Source organism: Motacilla alba, chromosome 17 (assembly GCF_015832195.1).
Source record: "Motacilla alba alba isolate MOTALB_02 chromosome 17, Motacilla_alba_V1.0_pri, whole genome shotgun sequence".
In the NCBI taxonomy this organism is placed as follows: Eukaryota; Metazoa; Chordata; class Aves; order Passeriformes; family Motacillidae; genus Motacilla; species Motacilla alba.
The window spans coordinates 9,776,252-9,796,766 of NC_052032.1; the positions used below are offsets into that span (position 1 = coordinate 9,776,252).

At 43.8% G+C, this 20,515-nt stretch overlaps 2 protein-coding genes across 9 annotated transcripts in view; one reads left to right on the forward strand and one right to left on the reverse strand.

Moving 5' to 3' along the window:
* RABGAP1 (RAB GTPase activating protein 1) overlaps positions 1-3,540 on the forward strand; it is a 60,698-nt gene extending 57,158 nt beyond the window's left edge. For both annotated transcript variants that reach the window (XM_038156691.1, XM_038156692.1), the window contains exons 24-26: positions 277-348; positions 829-1,026; positions 1,834-3,540. In XM_038156691.1, the coding sequence (XP_038012619.1) occupies positions 277-348; positions 829-1,026; positions 1,834-1,956 (393 nt within the window). In that variant the 3' untranslated portion in view covers positions 1,957-3,540. The remainder of the gene's footprint in view (positions 1-276; positions 349-828; positions 1,027-1,833) is intronic.
* A 7,723-nt stretch (positions 3,541-11,263) lies between these two features.
* The window catches only part of LOC119708987 (spermatid perinuclear RNA binding protein), a 59,205-nt gene continuing 49,953 nt past the window's right edge, over positions 11,264-20,515 (reverse strand). For 6 of the 7 annotated variants that reach the window (XM_038156111.1, XM_038156120.1, XM_038156115.1 and 3 more), the window contains one exon: positions 11,264-20,294. In XM_038156111.1, the coding sequence (XP_038012039.1) occupies positions 20,137-20,294 (158 nt within the window). In that variant the 3' untranslated portion in view covers positions 11,264-20,136. The remainder of the gene's footprint in view (positions 20,295-20,515) is intronic. The other variant, XM_038156121.1, reaches the window with a different exon arrangement.

The following is a 20,515-nucleotide window of genomic DNA, read 5'->3' on the forward strand; positions in this document are numbered from 1 at the left end:
ATGCTATTCCTAACCTTTTCTGGCTCCTTCAGCAAGGCCAAACTGCTAATGACTTATGTTGGAACTGCACTTTTTCCTGTGGGGATAGAAGAATACGTAGAGAATGGGAAAATGTACAGTGAGACAGCTTAATGCAGCATCCCAATTTTTCTAGCTTTCTAAGGGTCCTTAGACTATCCGTGTTAATATTGCAGCAGCATTTATTTGTGCTTTAGCATTCATTTGGGAGGGAATTTACATTTATAAATGGTCTGGTAACATAATTTTGCTTGTCAGATTTGTTCCCAGCTGAGTGAGCGACTGGAAAAGCAACAAACAGCAAATAAAGCTGAAATTGAGAAAATACGGGTAAGAGACCAGATAGATCCACAGTCTACAATGTTTCAATCTCTTAGCAAAATCACAGCAGCAAACACACAATTTATTTCATTACTAAAATGGTGGCTGAGAGTCCCCATGGATGAAAGGGAAGATTGTAAGGGGGAGATCTGGGAGAAAAGGTGAGTCCTGTCATGCCATAGTGGTTGCATGCTAATGTTGATGCTGGGGAGTTTTTTGAGGGGTCTTTTTTTTCTGGAAGAGATTCTTGGACTGTCTTTTGCCTTAAAGTAACAGTGGGAGGGACAGAGCCCATTATTGTAGCAAAAGAACACAGCAGTGTTTCCAAAGCCTTGAGACGGGGGCTGGCAGGAGCTCCTGCCTGGCTGTGCCTCCCCAGAAGTTCCCCTTCGTGGTTCCTCTGGTGTTGAGTCGCTGTCCCAGAGCAGAGGCAGGAGCAGGCTTTGGTCACATCCCAGCACGTCGCTCACAGCCAGGTGTTTCCTTCAGCAAAAGGTGGATGACTGCGAGCACTGCCGCGAGTTCTTCAATAAGGAAGGCCGTGTGAAGGTTGCCAGCACGGCCAAGGATGGTTCAGACGAGGACACGGATGAGGAGAAGGAAACACTGAAGAACCAGCTGAGGGAAATGGAGCTTGAGCTGGCCCAGACCAAGCTGCAGCTTGTGGAGGCGGAATGTAAAATACAGGTAATGCTCTGGAAGTTTGTTTTGTAGTCTGTACAGCGTGTCTGCATTCCTAGAAAAATGTGTGTGTGAGCCGGAGAGGGATTGGAACAGATCCTGTTGGTTGAAACCATAACCTGCTATTTCCTGCACAGGTTATTTAACCAAACACTGCGTCTGAAACTTGCTGTATGCAGACGATATAATTGAAATTGCATGAACTGTATTTAGCAGCCACTACAGCTTCCAGACATCTGCCTGTCTGCAGTGCAGTGCTGGCTGCCTGATCTCCTGCAACTGCTTGGAAGGAGCCCAAGCTCTGACAGAGTACTGAATCATGCATGTCTTTATCTCACAATCAGTGCTAAATGAAGAAGTAACATTGACAAATGTTAGACATGTTTCTTAAAACACGATTGCAAAGCACTCCAGGTACCTGAAGTATTTCTGTAAAATATGACAACACTGTGCTTTTAGCCTCAAACTGATATGTCGGTGCGGCTTGTTCACAGAAAGGTAAAAATTAGTTTGTAGAAAGTCCACTTCCTGTGGGAACAGCTCCTCCTCAGATGGAAGACAATTAGAGAGTTTGGATGCACTCAAGAAAGCAGAATGTTTCACTAAGGGCAGTGACACAAGTCTTGTTTTGCTTTTCAAAGCTTTTTTTTTCTCTTTGTCAGCTTATTGTGCTGCTTTTAATTTATGTAAGACTTGTTTAACTTCTGAAGTGGCCAAGAGTTTATAGATGTTCTAGAGCCTTCTAGCTTTAACTCCTATAACCTTGTGCTGTGAATATGTAACAAATGAAGGAAATTACTCTTCTGTTTGCAGGATTTGGAGCACCATTTGGGTCTGGCCCTGAATGAAGTACAAGCTGCAAAGAAAACGTGGTTCAACAGAACAATAAGCTCTATAAAAACAGTGACTGGAGTCCAAGGAAAAGAGACTTGTTGAAAAGCAGTTCTGTCAAACACACCTTCTTAACACCTTTTGTTGCCTTCCTTGGCCAGATGTTTAATTCTGTGACACGAGAGGACCAGAATGTAAATATAATAGAAACACAGCATGTCAGGATTTCAATAGGTCAGTGATAAAGAGGATGGAAACACAAGAGAGGTTTTATTGCTAGACATGGGATGTTCATACTACTGATATTTAACAGGTGATGTAGCTAGATTGAAGCTCTTCCGAGAAACACTCCATTCTGCGCCTGGCTGGAGGCTTTTCACAGACTAGGTACGAGAACTTACCAAACCCTAATTGTTAAGTTTACATATGATAGGTTTTTTTACAGTTATAACCTTTTTTAATATTTTATTTGAAAGGAAAAGCGTCACTAACAAAGTTAAAAAAGAAAAAAATAAAAAAAAAGGAAAAAATGCAACAAAAAAATACAAGTTTATCAAGAACTACATCAGTGCCAGAAAGCAGTCCCCAGAGGTAGTAAATGGAGAGTAGGAGGTGACATGTTTTGCTTTTTATGAATGGGGATGATTTCAGCATTCCTGTCGAGCAACCCCACTTTGTTTTAGTAGATGCAGCATCCATCTCTCTGTGTTTGGCATTTCTTTCTGTTACTAATCAATTCTATGCAACTCTGGGCTTTTTTGGCATGGGCTGCCAAACCAATTTGCCACCGGAGGCTGGAGACTTGTCGAAGTGCTAGACAAGAATAACCGGAATTGTGGGCACATTTCCGTTTCACTTGTGTCATATTGTTTGATCCACATATCAACAGCGTTCAAATCCCCAGCACCAGGACTGCTGATAATACCAATTATGTGGATGGTCTGACATTCAATGGAGTCTGTCTGGGTTTTGTCAGGTTTCTGTTTTGTTTTTGTTTGTGTGTTTTTACCCGGCTGTAGCAGGCCTTCTGCGGAGCTCCGACAGAGCTCCCAGGTTTTAGTTTTGCACAAAGGTATGAATGGGACAAAGAAACAATAAACTGAGAAATATATGAGGCAAAAATCACAGCGTGAGTGTAGCTGCGAGCATCTCTAGCTGTCCAACTCGCTTCCTGGTAGCGTTCTGAGGTGGTGTAGGTCATTTTCCACGCTCGATGCAGTTGCACTGGTAGGTGCTAAACGTGCTTGGAGTTCTCATTCCTTGGATTGTATGGAGTTCTCACCAGAAAGCTGTAGAATGGAGTTTTGCACCTTGTAATTTTTTTAATTTATAATGGTTTGTGTTATGCTGAAGTATCTATTGCATCAGTGGATAAATTTTGTGTGCAGTGTGAGTATAAGCTGGTAACAATATGAGGCACTGGTTTGTATATAAAGATATTTGGTTTATTTTGTATTTCTAACTTTTTCTTGTTTACTGTACTAATGCTAGCTAATGTACTCTGTAACTACAGGATAGAACATGCTATGTCCAAGCTTTTTTCCTTAACTGCATACATTATCTCTATTGTTTAATACCAAAAAAAATACTGTAACTCCATCAATATTAGATGCGTGGACATTGTGGTAGCATAGTTGCAGTGTGTATACTTTATGAATTGAAATATAAACTAGTAAAATTGTATAACTATTTTGTTGTTTCATTTCATTTGAACTGAAAATTATTAAATATTTTGCAATATAAAGCTAATTCTCTTCTTAAAGTAGAAGCAGTAGCATCTGCAGGCTTCTCCAAGACTGAAACCACAGTCATGCTGCAAAGGGCTTTGCTAAAAAAGACTGCATGTTCTGAGTGCTGCCAACACTGGTTTTATATAATAAAATCTAGGGTTTGCTTTGAAAAAAGAAACTGCAAAAGTGACCTTGTGCAGCTTGAAACTTGTGACTCAGTATTTCTCAAACATGTCCAATTTAGAACATTTTTTTTCCCATGGCCCTCCAAATTCTGCTTGAATCTGCAAAATAAATGTAGGCTATCTCTGCTTATCACCATCAGTAACAAATTCTGTGGGGTCAGGCATGGTTCATGTCATCTTCAGCAGGGTTTTGGAGCCGTGGCTGAGCCCGCACGACTTCAGGGCTGCAGTAATTGGGTCACGGGGCAGCTCTGCTCCCAGCCCTGTGCTCTGCAGAGATAACCAGGACAACAAATGGATTCTTGTCACCAAAACCACCAGAGGTGGCTCGGAAAGCAGCCCCGCTCCAGGAGGCTGCTGTGATGTCACTTTCCCAGCCATATTTTGCTTTAAGAGAATGGCATCGTGTGGTTGTGTGTGGTCTGTGCTGCTTGGTCTTCCCAGAGGTGCATCCCTCGGTAAGGTCAGCTCTGCAGTTTCTCCATAATTGCAACCTTTAGAGAAAGTTTAAAGGTAAGCAGGGGACAGGAGGAAGCAACCCAAGAACCCTTCATCCACTTGTCTTTCTCAAAGGGACTGGGAAATAGTGTAATAGTGCATTTTCCTCCAAAAATGAGGTACTTGAAGAGAAAAGGCTGCTTTATTGTTCAGATGTCTTCCACTCTCTAAATAAACATTATCTTCAAATTGCATGCAGCATATACTCCTCTTTTAGCATGGATGCAGAACATGCATAATTGTTTCACAGCATTTCATCCAAAACACTTTATAGTCAGTTTCCAGTCATGGATTATTTTAGATGCCTACCTGCAGGTTTTTGGTGCTCAGAAATTGATATTAACAATGTATTTCACATCCAGCTCCATCTAAAATATCCACAGCTAAGTAAGAAAAATGGATCCAATGCTGAGGTGTGCATCTTTGGAAGGACAATTACATGTGAAAGACAAGGAAGCAGGTCAGTTTTAAGATGAGGAAACTGAATTTGCAGATGTTCAAAACTATGAATAAGGAAGGTAGAAAAGCACATAGAGTCAGAACTGCTGTATGTACGAGTATTTTACAGCCCTGTAAGAGAAAAGGAATGAGTGTGTTTGGTAGCATTTGGGGCATTAATGAGACGGTTGTTTTCTGGAAGTCAATCACCTTTCTGTTCACATGTGCCTCAGCTGGGTTTGAGTACTGAACTCCAGCTCAGTGCCAGTCTGCTGATGCTGGGATTAATCTCCTGTGCCCCAGGCTCCAGCTTCCAAATGCTTTGCGCGTTTGTGCTGTATCATTAAGTTCCAATGGTCTCAGTGTGGGAGCTCGAGTGTCACAATCTCATTTGTGTTGCAGAACTTCTTGGCAGCTCAGGGTCTGCAGCTGGAAGTGGATATTCAGGATCTATCGGAAAGTTTTACCTTTAAGCATTGCTGGTAAGCTGCCTTGAAATTTATGTAACTACCTCCCTGACTTTTTTTAGCTGCCCTTCTTATCTGTGGCAGCGATATAAAGTTCCTGTTATCTAGAGGAGGATTTCACTCCATCTGTTCAACAGCTTGGCTCACATTCATCCAGCCTAACTTTAGACACTTTGGAGGTGCCTAACATAAGAGTTTAATCCAGGGAGGTTTTCCAGCCCTCGGCGGGTGCGGGGGCAGCGCTGCAGGCGGGCGGCTCGCCCAGCCCCGTGCCCGGAGTCCTGGTGGATCAGGGGAGCTCCTGTGAGCCCGCAAACTGAACTGAGAGTCCTTCCTACATTAAAAAAAAAAATTACTGGCAATGAGCTATCAGTGGACACTCAGGGGGTTGCTCTCTGTTTTAATTTTTCCTCCTTTTCCCATCACTTTGTTGTGCAGTATTTTTCCTTCTGTATTGCCAAAGACCATCAAGGTCTCTTCATACAGAGATTTTGCCAGAATTTACCACTGCACATCCTAATGCATTTGAGCAACGCAGGCTTGGTTTTGCCGCATTTTCTGCATACCAACAAGCACGACAGTGTAATCTGGGACTGAGGGCTTTTCCTCGGGATAATCTGGCCACAGGCACCGTAGGAAACTCGGGCTGTGAGGCCAGAGGGAGGGCTTTGCTCAGGAGCCACGTTTGTTGAGTTTAACATTGAAGTCAAGTGTTTCCTCATGGTGGTGTAAGTTCCTGCTGAATGGGGGATGAGTGGAACCGAGCTAACTGAAGTAGAAGCGGGCTGTTTGAGGCGGATTTAGCCGAGGAGGGGCTCGAAGACCACCCCGCACCCTCCGGCCCCTCCTCAGCGCCCTCACGGCTTCCCGCGCTTTCCGCGGGGGCGGGGCCCGGGGCCCGCGGGGAGCTCTGATAGGCTGGCGGGTGATTGGCAGCAGGAGCAGCCCTTGCGTGTGGAGGCGGCAGTGGCGCCATTTTGTTTGCCGTGAGGGCAGGGGGAGCTAAGGCGGTGCCGGGGCGAGGAGCCTTGGAGCGGGGCCCGAGCAGGGTCTGTCCGGCGGGAAGAAGGTGCGGAGTGTGGCACACTGCTGAGCTGCTGGACTGGAGGGGAGCAGCGGCCTTCGGGCGGGGCGAGGGAACCCTGAGGGAACCCTGAGGGAACCATGCTGATCCTCCCGGAGCTCTTCCAATGTCTGTGGGTGTTAGAAGAGCACCAGGGTACGGAGGACAGCAGAGCTTTAGATCCAAACAATAACCGCTGGAGATGAGTGATACTTTGGGGAAAGCCTGTACAAAACCTGTAGTGCATTAATGGCCCTTGTGGAGGTGTAAAATTTTCGCCTTAATTTGCATGGGTTTTAAATAGTCTCGTCTGGTGTTTTCCCCTTGCAGACACCCCCCGGCCCCTCAGGCTGAGGCAGGCAGTGAGTTCTTCCCAGGCAGCAGCAGCAGCCTTTCAGCAGGAGGTGGGTGATATTCATGGCAGCCTGTCACAGGCAGGTCTGAGCTGAGGCCTCCTGAGGTGGAAACCTTTGAAATAGGCTGTGAGAGCTAATAAAGTGGAGCTGTTTGATCTCTAATGTGATGAGTGGCTGCCGTGGGCTGTTCTCCCTGTGGAGAATCTGCGTGAGAAGTCAGTCACACCACTGACTGCTAGTTAAGTAATTCATGGGTTCCTCCTACAAATCTGATCAGAAAGTTGTATTATGTCCTTGTACAAAAATGATCTCCTAGGAGGAAGCATAGAAAAATTGAAGTGTCTTGGAAGTAAATCTAAGTGATGTGTTTCTAATACACCTTGAACTTACGGGTAAGGTGTTCTCATCCTCTCTTTATTAATAATGATTAAGATAGGAGATGTAGCAAACTTTGGAGCAAAGGTTTATCACAGAAGTTTTTCTGAATACAAAAAACATTACATGTTGGTTAAAATGTTAGGGCAAAAGTATTTTTTAATCAGCTTTAGTGGCTTGAGTTACATCTGAAGGTGACATGAGTTGGTCTCTCCACAGTTCACCTTAGGGACTCTTGGTGTGTGGTTCAACATGGTGGTCAGTGGAGGGGATCAGGAGTCCAAGTGAAGTTGTTTAATGGCAGTGAGCAGGCTGGTTCAGTTATGGAGTTGCAGAGGTCCATCTTAATCAACAGCTTGTGTGGCAAAAGTGATGATTTTGAGGAAAGTGCTGCGGTGTTTAAGATGGAATCGCAGCCCCCTGGGCTCTGAGGCTCCAGAAGGTGCAGAAGAGATGAGACTTGCAGGCTGCCAGCTCTGAGCAGAAGCCGTCCTCGTGCTGAGCACAGTTAGCGTGTGCCATGAAAACATCCAAGCTGTGTGTTTAAACTCCCTGCTGTGAGCGTCTGTTCAGGCACAGAGCTGGCGGTGTGATGGGGAAAGGGGGCCTTGGAGCCACATTCGTAGATGTCGTTTGGGAGGGGACACTGGAATGACTCCTGATGCAGTTTTCTGATGTGGCTGGTCAGTTTATGCCACACAGGGAAAAGAAAACTGCTGTGCAGGTTTTATTCAATTGCTGTGCCTGAGAAGGGCTAGTAAAGGACTCGCTGAGATGGCAGTGCAGTGCCACTGTCAGCTGTCACGGTGCAAGCGAAAGGGGTTTATCAGTTCTTTTAGGAACACCACAGCAAACCACAGTGGTTTTGGCACAAGTCTTGGCTGCCCGGAAAACGGGAGTGATCTGATGTCTCCTGTGTCCTGGAGGCTTGGCTGGCTTAGAGAAGTGGTTTGATAGTAATTAATACTGGTACACCAGAGAGAATGGGTGGGAAAGAGGAGGAGGATGAAGGCTGGTTGCTTGCGGAGCAATGTATATCTGAGCTTGCCACCTACTCAGGGCATGGCAGAACTGCTGCATAATACCACAGGGAACCACAACACCTCATCGGGAAGGGAAGGGAAGGTGTTTTGCATGAGGATGATTGTGCGTCCCCCTGAGGCGGTTTATGTGTGGAACGGGGCAAACCCCCAGCCAGGGGGGCTGTGGGAGCCTGTGCCAGACTGCTGTGAATTGTAGATGACATGGCTGCTGCTTGTGGACATGAACAGCAAACTAGAGCTCTGGGTGCCCCAGCTTCAGCATTACAGGAGTAGCCTGAACTCTGAATGTCTTTAAGTTAGAGGTGCTGCACATTCCCAAGGTTAGGACAGAGTGAGGAGACCAGTAATTACTGTAACTGGAAAGTACTAAATTCCATTCAAGATTTTATTCATTTATCTCAGAGAGAATAGTTCAAGGTACAGACAGAAGTTACATGCCTTCTACGTGTAACAGCATCTTTCTTAAAACTGCGTAGTTCTTTAAACCCGGGATAACTGACCTGAGCAGCTCAAACCCTGTCCATGTGCTTGCTTTGTGCTGGATGCAGGAGTCTGTGGCTACCTCAAGACTTGCAGTATTGGCAGCATAGGACTTTGTGTGGAACTGCTTTGCAGGGCGGCATAATTGGATTTACTGAGCTGTAATTTGTCATCTTGCCCTGGTTTAGCCTTCCCCCTTCTACTGTAATCCAAAGATACCCAGATATTTAAAAGAAAAAAAAAAAAGTCCCTTTGAATGAATCAGAACCAGCAGAGCGCTGAGCCTGCCTTTATTGCAGGCAGGAAATCCCACCTTTGGTGTGTGCCAGCACCTAAGCAGAGGGGAAGAGGGAAGTGTTATTTGTGCAGGGTATGTGGCCCTTTTTTGGGATCTAAAGGCCTTTTTAGGATTTTGCCTCATGTTCATGCCTGGAGCAAGAAAGGGCCTTTTGTTGTAACTTTAACAAGAGTACACATAGGCTTTTTACAGCATTGCAAATAAATGTGCTGGAATGTATAGCCCAAAGTGAAGACGAATTCAGAGCCCTGAAAGCAGTGGCAGCTCCAGTTTCTTTCAGATGATTCTACCAAGGATTGGGGTCACAAAAGAGAAGGATAATTTACAGCTTAGCAAATGGGAAAAACTCTTTATAGCTGACTTGCTGGAACTCAACCCTGCAGCAAACCACCAAAGTCAGCATTATGTCATGAGCAATTAAGTGAGGTGACACTTCTTGCAGAAAGAGGGGTGCTGTTTTGGGCAGGTTTATGGATGCAGCAGTTCTTTGCTCATGGAAGTTACAGGCTGGCGTGTTAGTTGCTTAACATCAAACTTGGACATCAGTCAATCAGTATTTTTTTCCTGCTTCCTCTGTGATCAAATACACTTTTCCAAGGTGATGCCAATTGCAGCAAGGTAAACTGGACATCTTGCTCGTTAAGCAGATGGTTCCTTCTGCATGGATCCCTTCGGTGCTGTGCCAGCAGGGGATGGGGCAGTCAAGCAGTGCTGGGGAGGGCCTGAAACGAAGGAGCTTTCTGCACAGCTTTCACTGTGTGCAGTCAGCTGCAGATTCACAGTGAGAGGCACGGCAGGTTGCCAAGGCAGAGTAGATGGACTTGGTATTTCTTGGTTTGCAGGGGGTGGGGCAGGACCGGGGCCACAAATCACAGTTTCCCTGCTCTTCCAAGCAAGATACTCTGTAACTGCCTGGGCAAAGTTAGCTTAGCTACGGCAGGACAGGAGTAAAACTGAGTAGGAGATGCCAGGCATTTTCTCAGCGAGGAAAGAAGGATGTGCCAGCCTCCTTTGCCAGTTGAGGCCCAGTGCTGTGAGGCTTCTCCCCTGTCCCACTCCCATGCGTGCCCCTCTCCCATTCCTGCGAGGCCACAGAATGCCCGCCAGCTCCTGGAGCGGGCCCAGCTCGCTTTGAGCTGTCACTGACCAGCAGTTGCCAGGCTGCTGCCGAAGAGCTGACAGCCTTCTCAGCACCTCAGAGATGATAATCCCAAGGGAGCTTTTGGAATGAGCTCTTAGTGAGCCAGCTACCATCAGGCATGAGCACAGACAGGCGTTATGCTAATACAGTAGGTAAGACTGACTTCAGTTTCAGTTAAGTGTTAATGATGTTTTCTTAAGTGACTCTCTTCAGTTCTTTGTGGATTGTACTTGCTAAATATTTGATACAGCTCTACATTTCAAGTGATGCCTGGTTTCGTTGTGTTTGGTACAGTTGTCCCTGAGTAGCTTTTTGTGCATTACTGACTTGTTTGCAGTATGCCAGCAGACTGGGCTGGCTGCACACCGGCCTGTCGAGGGCAAAAGTCTCACACCAAGTCCTGGTCCAGTTATGATACATTCTAAGCTGTGGGATTTCGTATATCTCACTTCATTAGGAGCAATCTCCATTATAGTCAGCTCATAACAGTTTCTAATCCCTTCCCAAGTCTGATCTCTTCTGAATTTGATTAATGACCTCTGCTCTCAGACTTCAATGTAGCATTTCAAGACCAGACTTCTAAGAAAAGTAAGACTATATGTTCACTGACTTCTCTTCTAGACTACAGCTGGGTTCTGTAACTCCAGGCTGGACATATGTATAGATTCCAGTAAATCTTACCATGAGTTGCAACCTCAGGCAAACAACACCAGCCACACAATTGTCATGGTATCCCCAACTCCTGCCCTCAGTGGCTCTGGACAAGGAAATTGCTTGGATTTGCTTTGGACCTCAGAGGACAAACTGGGACCACGGGAATTTAAGAAACATAGTGAAATGAGAGGGGTGGAGAGAACTTTGAAAGAACCTGACTTGTTCTTTATGTGTATAATTTATCTTTTAAGAAAATAAACATCCAGTTTTTCTAATAAGCTAAGTACTAGGAATTGTCCAGATTTCTTTTTGGAGTGAAACTTGCCTTCATGGCTGATCAGGGCTATTACAGCCTTCTCTGGGCTTTTCTGGTACTGCTTCCAAGGCAAACCCCCAGAGGTACTTGTGAGCAGCAGCCCTCGCAAGCTGAAATCCGGTAATGCTCTGTTCACTTTCCCCTCGCTGAAGGAACGCATTCTGCTTGTTTCAGCATGAATGTGCTTTATGTTTGCACCTCCAAGTCATCTCTGCTAACACTGCAGCCTTCGGGAGCCTGTCTCTGCTGAGCCTGTTACCTGACTCAGGCACAATGCACCTCTGTGGGTTGGCATCCCAGGCTTCAGGACCCCCTCGGAGGCAGTTTGCTCACTGTCACCAACCCCCCATGCAGTCATTAGGCCATAATTCCTGTTGACAGAGATAAGTCTTTATTGGAGCTATTGGAAGCAAATGGGACATGGTTCCAGTTTTATATACAGAGGAGTCTGTAGTGTTGTGTTACAACCAGTGGAAATGACCCGAGATTACAGTGCAGATCGTGTTGTGTACATCAGTAACAGTGGCTGGCGTACAAACCACAGCACAGAAGCCAAATGAAGCCAAGTGGACGGGTACAGCAGCACGGGAGGAAGCAGCTGAAGGTACACAGAGCGTTCCCTTTACATCTGTACGCTTTTGTTGGCTAGTGAGTAGATACAGCTCAGTTTCAAATTCACTGTGCAGTTATTTTTCTTCCCACTCAACTGCTACCAAATTAAGAAAACTTGAATGTTCAAATTACATTTTTAGTGCTATAAACAGCCATGGTTGTTGCCAAATTACTTTATTTGAAATTGCTTTATTTATAGTTGGGAATAGTTCAGTCATCATTGTTCTCTAGTGATTACAAATTGGGAGAAAACGGAAGTATTTTGAAAGTAGTCTGTAATTAGACCACAAGGATCTCTTGTACTTCATTTGGGAGTTTAAATCTGGGTAACTTCTTTGAGAGAGATTTATTGGGAAGAAAGATGGAATCGTCCACCATATTACTCATTTGTGGAATTCGTTCGTAGTATTTAAGGTTTAGATAGTTTATAGGTCATACTTCTTTTTATTCAATGCCATATCCAATCTTAGTTCAAAAATAAACACTCCATCCTCTGTGGATAAATAATCCATCTCTTGGCTGCAGGTCAGACCTCAATTGGTGAAAGAGATTTAGAAAAATAGACCTTTTCTTTAACGTTTAATACGCTGACTCACAAAGGAAAAGTGAAATTCATTCAAGTCTAGAAACAAATACAGTACAAGTGATTTATAGAATTGCATTCCTTCCCTCTAGAAACTTGCTGAGCATGAAACACTGCCCCAAAGCACTGCCTCTGTCTTTGCCTTGTCTTGGAGAAGTAATTATCATCAGAAAAGTCACATCAGACTGCACTGCCAGATTTCCTGTCAGAAGGGCTCTGCCTCCTGAGGAGTCTTTGCTTAGGAATTCTTTAGATGCATGGATGGTGGTGGTTTGGGTTACACAAGGGATATTTTAGCCCAAATTAGCAGCAATTTTGATTGATTTGGTTGATGGTGATTTTTGGTGGGTGGAAATTCAGCCATTAAAAAAAAGCCTGTGAGTCGGCCTTGGAAAGCACCAGCCTTTCCTCAAAATCTCCACTTCTGAGACTGCTTCCCATGGATGCCCTTCTCAGCAAGGGGCTGAAACATTTGGCAGTACAGGTTTCATGCTCAACTTTGTCACTAAGAGCTGGCCAGGGCTTTAAAAGCATACAGCCCACTGGGACTTGCTCTGCTGTTGTACTTCAGTGCTTTGGAGCCCCCGCCCCCAGCGTTGCTCTCTGAGGAGTGCACGTTCCCAGCCTGGCTCTGGGGCAGCTGGAGGACGGTGACATTCCGGAGTGGAAGCAGTAGTTAAGCACCAGTTACTGGCCCCTGCAGAGGCTCAAGAGAGAATTGCTTCGGAGAGAGCTGGTCGGCCTGAAAAGCTTAGTCAGTTTGATCAATAAATATTGACTTGGGGTTAGGATGAGAAATAAGACACTGCACCTTGGAACTGGAAGACAGAATCAACTTCCTCCTTTTTCTGTCCGAAAGGAGACTGGCTCCAACACGTTTGTCCTTAAGGACCTCTGTGCTGCCTGACAGATAACTCATTATGCGTGTGTGAATGTACCTGTCCCCTTTTGCAGGGAGGGGTAAATGTGTGACTGGACAAAGCTTGGAGGCTTTTTTCTGTGATTTTTTTTTCAACCATCTGCTCTGTTTCATGTTAACCCTGAAGGCATGGTTACCCACTCCTAAATTATGCAGCATTGCCCAGAGAATGGCTCTGTAGTTGAATATGCTCTCTGCAGTACAGCCTCCCTTTTCTTCCAGTGTATGTGGATTTCCACACAATAGATGTTATCAGAAATCTATACTTGTCTTTATCCTGTTATTTTGAGCAGGGAAACAGTGACATGAGTTTAAAAACACAGGAAAGAATCTGTACTGCAAATCAGAATTTTTGTAATTAAATTCATAGGATCACTAACTTTTCAAAAGCTGTACTGCTCTGAATGCTGTACTCTAGCCCACCGTTATTCTCCTTTGAGCAGAATGACTTTCCATCTGCTTAGAAACAGTTCTTTGTGAAAATAATGACAGAAGAATAAATACTGTCTCTCTTGCCCTGACGTTGTTACTTTACAGGACACCCTTACAAGACTCACGTTCTGTTGAGAGTGCAGCAATACACACATTTCAGTATGCATAGATCATTAAATTGTAGCAGTGCCAGTAATAAAGCAAAACTTGCCAAGATGTCCTGTTCCTCTTAATTAAGCTTGATTTATGTGTGCCTGTTGACTTAAGATGCAGTTAGTGTCCACTGCTGCGATGATGCAGTACCCTGAGTAACTTTGTATTGATTACGCTTCCGCAAGCTTGTGCTTTTGCAAGAACACAGAAATGAAACTCCAAGAAAATAAAGAAGTACATCAGGTTGTTTCCATGGAACACTGTTAATCTATTCATAGCAGCTTCAAAGTATGAAGTTAAAACTTACCTTCTGCTCTACTCCCATCGAAACAGATGAGTGCTATGATTAACTCCCCTTTAGCTTAAAAAAATAGAAGTGGATAGAATGTCAAAATACGTTTTGCTGGTAGGATGAACCTCCTTTGTCATGAGGAGTTACACCGATATTGGTGACCTAAAATGTGCATACACAGGTCACTGTGGGAGCAGCAGCTGCCTTCCCTTGCTGCCATGCTCCTCTGTGTAAGGGCAGCTTGTCTAGAATACTGTGGGCATTGCAGAAATAACTAACTACTATTCCTTCTGAGGAAATGACTATTATTCCTTTTCCTCCCAAAATTCAATTGCATGCTCTGTACACTGCCTGGAACTATCTCCCTATTTTGGGTAGGACTGCATCAGGAAACAAAAGTTGTCCACTGGATTTCTCGCATTCCTCCTCTGGAAAAGCAGCAATCCTGGACTTGTTTACTGAACAGAAAAAATAAATTCATCTCCTTTAGCAACATCATTAGCAGCTTTTAGCCTGCTGTATGGATAGCTCAAACCTCTCACCTAATTTCTCACTAACTATTGAAAAAGCAATCCCAGCTCCCCCTGCTCACAGTACACGAGGTCGCTGGCTTTCCCCAGCACACATAAACCTCCTGGTTTACCACAGACTGTCTTAAAGGACTTGGAAAGGCAGTGCAACTTTCCCTCCAACTTCTATCTATGATGCTCTAACCTCTAAAACTGGAGAAGGACATTTTCTTCCCTTGTTATCTTTTCTCTCTCTTGCCAGAACCAGCTGCATTGAGAAATCCTGTGTTCAAGCTGATGCTGCACTACACCTCATGAACTGCAGAGCAGCATAAGGCAGCTGGAGCTTCTAGATCCTGGTTAGAGGTATGGATGAGGCTTAAGTTTAATCAATTAAAAATTACCTGCAGCTTTTACTCATTCCAATCCTCTTGTGCCAACCAATGAAGGATAGCCAGTTACATTCAATTAATGCCTTTTAAAATTAAGTGTTATTTATTCTACTAGAGATAACAGTCCAGAGGTTTTCACAAACGTGCAGTTCTGGCTGGTGAGAAAACATTTTGAAGTTGTTTACTTACACAGCATAGAAGAGACTGCAGCTTTAATTATCTTACTGTCCCAAATCTTGAAGTTAGAAATCAGATAAATTCAGTCTCTACAGTTAAAATTTTTAAATGTTCTTTACATTCTTGTAACTCTCACTTCTTGGTGGATTATTAATTAAACATGGAAGAGTACTCCCCCTGAGAAGGCTTCAGTCTGTACAAGAGTTTCTGTAGACTAGGCTTGATGGGTTCTTTTCAAGTACACAACTACTAAACTACCTGTGGTACAGTATCTATGACCTTAAATTGTACAGAGTTAAGGCACCAAATACAAGATAAAACAACATCCAAAATAAGAGATATGCTTTAGAACTGCACATCTCCACACACCGCTTTTGGACATTCAGCTCCTCAAAAACATCAAGGTAAACAATGTGGTCTGAATGTTTCATGCAGTCTCAGGAACTGGAGAAAAAAACCCACTTTACTGAATTTAAACCTTCCTGTCTGATGAACTTTTCTCTTACCTAACTCACGGCACTCACAGTAAAGCACTGCCTTGCCTACACAGCATCAGACCCGTGTGGGAGGAAGAGCCCCCTTCCTCCTAGGAAACCCCAGAGAGAGGAGTAGACAGAGGAACAGATGTTTCCTACTTGTGCTTTTGTATTATCTCACATATCAAACCAACAAGTGAATCCCGTATCTATGAGCAGAAGAGGCAAGCACCACGATACCTGGACATAAATAGGTGTGGATTCAGATGACACAAATAAAGCTAAGAAGGCATCGCTCTGGGGTTAAGCAATAAAACAGTTTAGTGGTGACAGTTCTCTTAATACCAAATACTTAACCACTAGCTTACATGGTTTATGTTCAAAAGAAAGTGCAGGTGAAACTGCTGCTGTGGTCCATAGGCACAGGACTTCAGTGCTGGGTTTCTCTGGTGAAGTGCTCTAAAATTACTTTAGCAGAATTTCCACTGCCAGTGGAATGAAACCAACAAGCTGTTAGACAAGCTGTCTCCTGTACTAAGACAGCAGATTCAGCTACCCTGTCTCTTTGCTCTGCTTTAAACAAGTCAATAAAAGATCTCATTTTTCACTGGATTATTCAGCAGGAAGCCCAAGAGGGTCTGTGTGCTGAACATTCGAGCTGAGTTACTGGTTTTTGAGACAGAACAGCCGTTCCTAACAGAGCTCCTCAGTGTGCCCAGCACAGAGCTCATTTTCATTCTTTTGATGCCAGAGAGGCAAGGTCTTAGTCAGCTTCACGACTGAGAACAACAATCTGAATTTCATGTTTACACATCTCATCATGCATCCAAAGGAATCCACAGCAGCAGAGCTCCCGCGCTGTTTCCCAGAGCCACCGGAAACAGGAGCTGTTTTTGTAAGCTGCTTTGTGACTTGGAACTCTGGGACATAGTTTTCCCTTCATTAAGTAAGAGGCAACTGTCTTAGAATTTAGCTAAAGGCAAGAAGTTCTGATACTGAGTGAGCATATCTTGGTATACCAAGTACAAGAGGCAGAAGGAAACTTGTAATTTTGTCTGAGTAAAGACTGAAATACTGTCTTGTCGTTTATAGGATTAGGAGAGACGTTAGCTATCCCCCCTCCAGACTGGCTCAGAAGTACAGATGCAGAATTATAAATGAAGCAAGGGACTTTACATCAGGGAGTTGGTAGCAGAAAAAACAGGGAGTGCCACTCTCACTCTCCAAGGGACATTGCCAGGACTGGGTCAGAGATGGTACATTAAAGCTGCTCACATTTATTGCTGTCTTGGAGATAAAGAAGTGACAAGAGAATGATGTTGCACAGCTGAACAGCCAACAAACATAAGATTTTTTTCCTAGACTACTTGAAAAATTTTCATGCCCCTCCTGCATTTTCTACATCCTAATAATCTGAGGAACTTCTCGTCAGGGAAATTGTTCTCAATAGCTCAATGAAAGCACAAAGCCTCAAATTTAGATTTGTGCACTTTTCCCCAGTTAAGTTCTTTCAGGGGCTTGAGGGCACAGTCTTTTATTAAGACACACTTTAAATCCTTTTTCCTACCAGAAGGCAAGTGTTCTCAAAGAAAGAATCCTTGTCTCCAGAGATGAGATACTGGAGCAGTTTTCAGATCTTTGTTAATGAGTAGAAGTAGTCTTCTGGCACATGAATAAGTTGAAATATTTGTAGGAAAACTGGTTTCTCTGAAGTGCTTCACAGTCTGATTAAAAGTTTTTAAGAATCTAGACACTTACATGTAACAATTTCATCATTTGAGAGAATCAGTTATTTACTAGGATTCTAGAAGATGGTCAGAAAAGGCAGGGCAGGAGGACAGACTTGACAGAAGCAAAGGTATTTAACAGCACTGAAAGTCATGGCAGCAGCATTTACAGCACATTAAGTGGGGAGCCATGACAATTGCTGAATCATCTAATTAGCTCACACTGGCTACACGACAGCAAATTAGACAGATTAGGAACCACCTACCCAGGCACTAAATTGCCTTTGTGAGGGTTGGATTGTGCACTGTGTCCAACAGAAATTGCTTGGGCAACCGAGGCCTTGTGTTACACATTCCCTTCAGGAGCATAGGCTGGCCTCCCTCCATCCAACTGGCGAAACGCCCAGGAATAAGGTCACCCTGTTCCAGCTCCTGAATGTGTGCTTAAGGAAGACAGCAAGCACTGGCAGAGAGAGAACACGATGGCAGGAAGCACCACAAACCATGCTTGGAGCTAGCCAAGCCCTCCAAACCAGTCTGGTTACTCTAAACCCTTCTCTAGGTAGAGCCTGAGCCTGCCTGGAATCTCTTGTGGCTGGCAAAGTAGGACTGAAGCAGACCCCTAAAGCTCATGGGTGTTTTTGCAAAGTCAATGGTGATGCCATTCATTTCCAGTATAAAGAACACATTAAACACTTCAGTTCTTCATTGTAAATCTCTGGCTTTTAATCCTTTAAGTGCCAGACACCATCTCCCAAAATACACACGATCATCTGGTTAGCTAAAACTGGCGTTAAGGTGGGTAGTGTATAGGCACAGACTTTCCCTGGTCTCCTATTTATAGATGTACTAATTGAAAGGAACTTTTCAGATTTCTTTTCCATGAACCAGAAATTCAAACTTTAAAATACCATTTTTGCTCCACTGAAAAGGTACTCCAGAACTGGTAATGCTACTGGCAGCTGCACAGAGCATACACAACCAGATGTATGTGTTTGGCTCTTGGGTACATGCAGAAATGCAAAGCTCAGTAGCTGTAACACAGACCTCCAACCTCACAGAAAAGGCAGTTCAGACCAAGCTCCTTTTAAAAGGAAACCTAAAAGTATTATGCAGAAGAAATGAGTTTCTACTTCTGCTTTAGCAAAACCATGCTTGATGCAACACTGATGAAGCAGATGTTACCTAGATTACTCATCAGATGATAGCCTAATATTAGGCTAAAATCTGCTGATGGGATTGGCTGCTCTCAAACGTGAACACATCAGGCACTTCAGAGCCTACTCTGTGACCCTTCAGTACTTGGGGCTGTTTTGCTCAAGTTCCACATGAATGAGAGGGGTTCCCAGGCAATCATGTGCCTTAGGGTCTTATCTCTGATTCCAGGTGCCTGCAGAACCCAGATTTAGGAGTCTTAGTGTGTTTCACATATCAGAAAATGGTTCTCTCCTACTGAAAAGGGAGGCAGCAAAGGCAAGGGGCATCTCAGACATAAATACTGCAATGCTTTACTGCATTACAAACAGCAGGGTATTAGAGAAATCTAGAGGAAAAAAGATGCAAGAAAGTTTGGGTCATTTAAAAAAAAACAGCAGGAGAGTGGAAAGCTTAGGATTTTAAGAGTTAAAAAGAGTGATAACAGAAAAATACAGAAATTCACAGTTAAAGCAGTTCTGCTGGAAAGAAATACACATGGATTAAGCTGCCAAGCACAGTCCACAAAGAAGCAGATCAAATGAGAGTCAGCAAGATGCTTATTATCAGTCCTTGAAGTGGACAGTGCTCGTCAGGCTGACAGCAGTTAAGCTTAGGAAAGGAATATTCAGGAGAAGTTCATTATAATGCACCTTGATGCATATAATTTCCTATCTGAAGGAGCAGAGCAGCCTGCTGCTCCAGGATCAGCATTGCTGGGCCTGCCAGGCTTAAAAAGGGACTGAACTGTAGGTGAGCTGCAGATCCAGCCCTGAGTTTGCACCTTGAAGATAACAGCAGATGGAAACCTGCCCCCTGAACAGGAAGAACATTCTGATTGCTCATCAGTTGTCCTGCAGATGTCATGGAAGATTGGGTGCTGCCAGGGCCAGCCCCTGGAACAGTTCCTCAGTTCATTTCCCAGGTGCAAGTTCAGGAGCAAAGCTGGCACTACTGAACAGCTCTTTTTCTCTTACCAGCCTATGCCTTATATCCAGAAATATCCTGAGGAATGGATGTACATGCAGCTACTCAGTGAATTTGATGATTCAATATTAAAATCAGATATAGTTTCTATTTGCTGTTAGTGTTTTGATGCAGACCTTTGGGCTTGATACACCACTACATATTCTGTACCAAGTGGTTTTCTATTTGACACCAGTGTCAACTGTTACCAGTCAGGGGTTGTTCATGTTTTCATCTCTGAATTGACACCCTAAAATGCTAATACATCATCATCAGCTTACTCCCTTTTGCTTTTTTATTTTTTAACCATTTTTATATAAAAAGAGTTGTTTCCAGCAACTTCAAGTACTGCAAGTACTGCACTTCTGGAGTACTGTACTATGCAACTTTGCATAACGCAAGGTTTAAAAGACAAATAAAAAAATAGTATTTTAAAACTACACATATCATGTGCACTAGTAGGTCATAATCCAAACCCATTTTAATCTAAGTAAAAGATTGTTAAAACATTTACTACAGAACTGAAAAGAATTATTTATGGATGGCTGTATCCTAATTTCCAGCTGTAGAAAACCACAGCTAAGCAAAGGATTCATGCAGAGATAAATCCCTGCCTGCCCTCCCGTCCTGCACTGCACCCACAGGAGGGAAGCAAACCTTGCTGCTTCCTGAATTAATTTGACCTAATGTAATTTGATCTCTGCAGATTTTAACTGCAATAGCATCAAAGTTGTTCGTTCTTCATTTGGAGTTTAGCTTTAATAGTTTAGGGAAATAGTTTCTCTCATTATTAGTGTCACCCATTGCACTTAGCCAGAACCAGGGTGTGCATTCAGAGCAGGCCATGGCTGGCTTTGGTACCTACCCCAACGTGTCCACAGGGATGCAAGGAATGCAGTGCCTGACACAGCAGTATCAACACAGCTGTTTATGCTACACAGGAGAAAAATCTTTGAAGGAGAACAGTCTGTTGATAAAACCAAACAATTTCTTAAGTGTTAGGTAATATTTTTTAACTGAAACTGGAGTATTTGAATTGGCCTTGAGAAATACAAAGTTGGGGTTCAGACCTATGTATTACCTCTTTAAACACTGAGTTAACAAGACATAATAAAAAACGTGCCATATACAAGATTGTCACAGGTATATGAGATTTTTAGAAAAAAAGCAATAAAAATATTCTTTAAG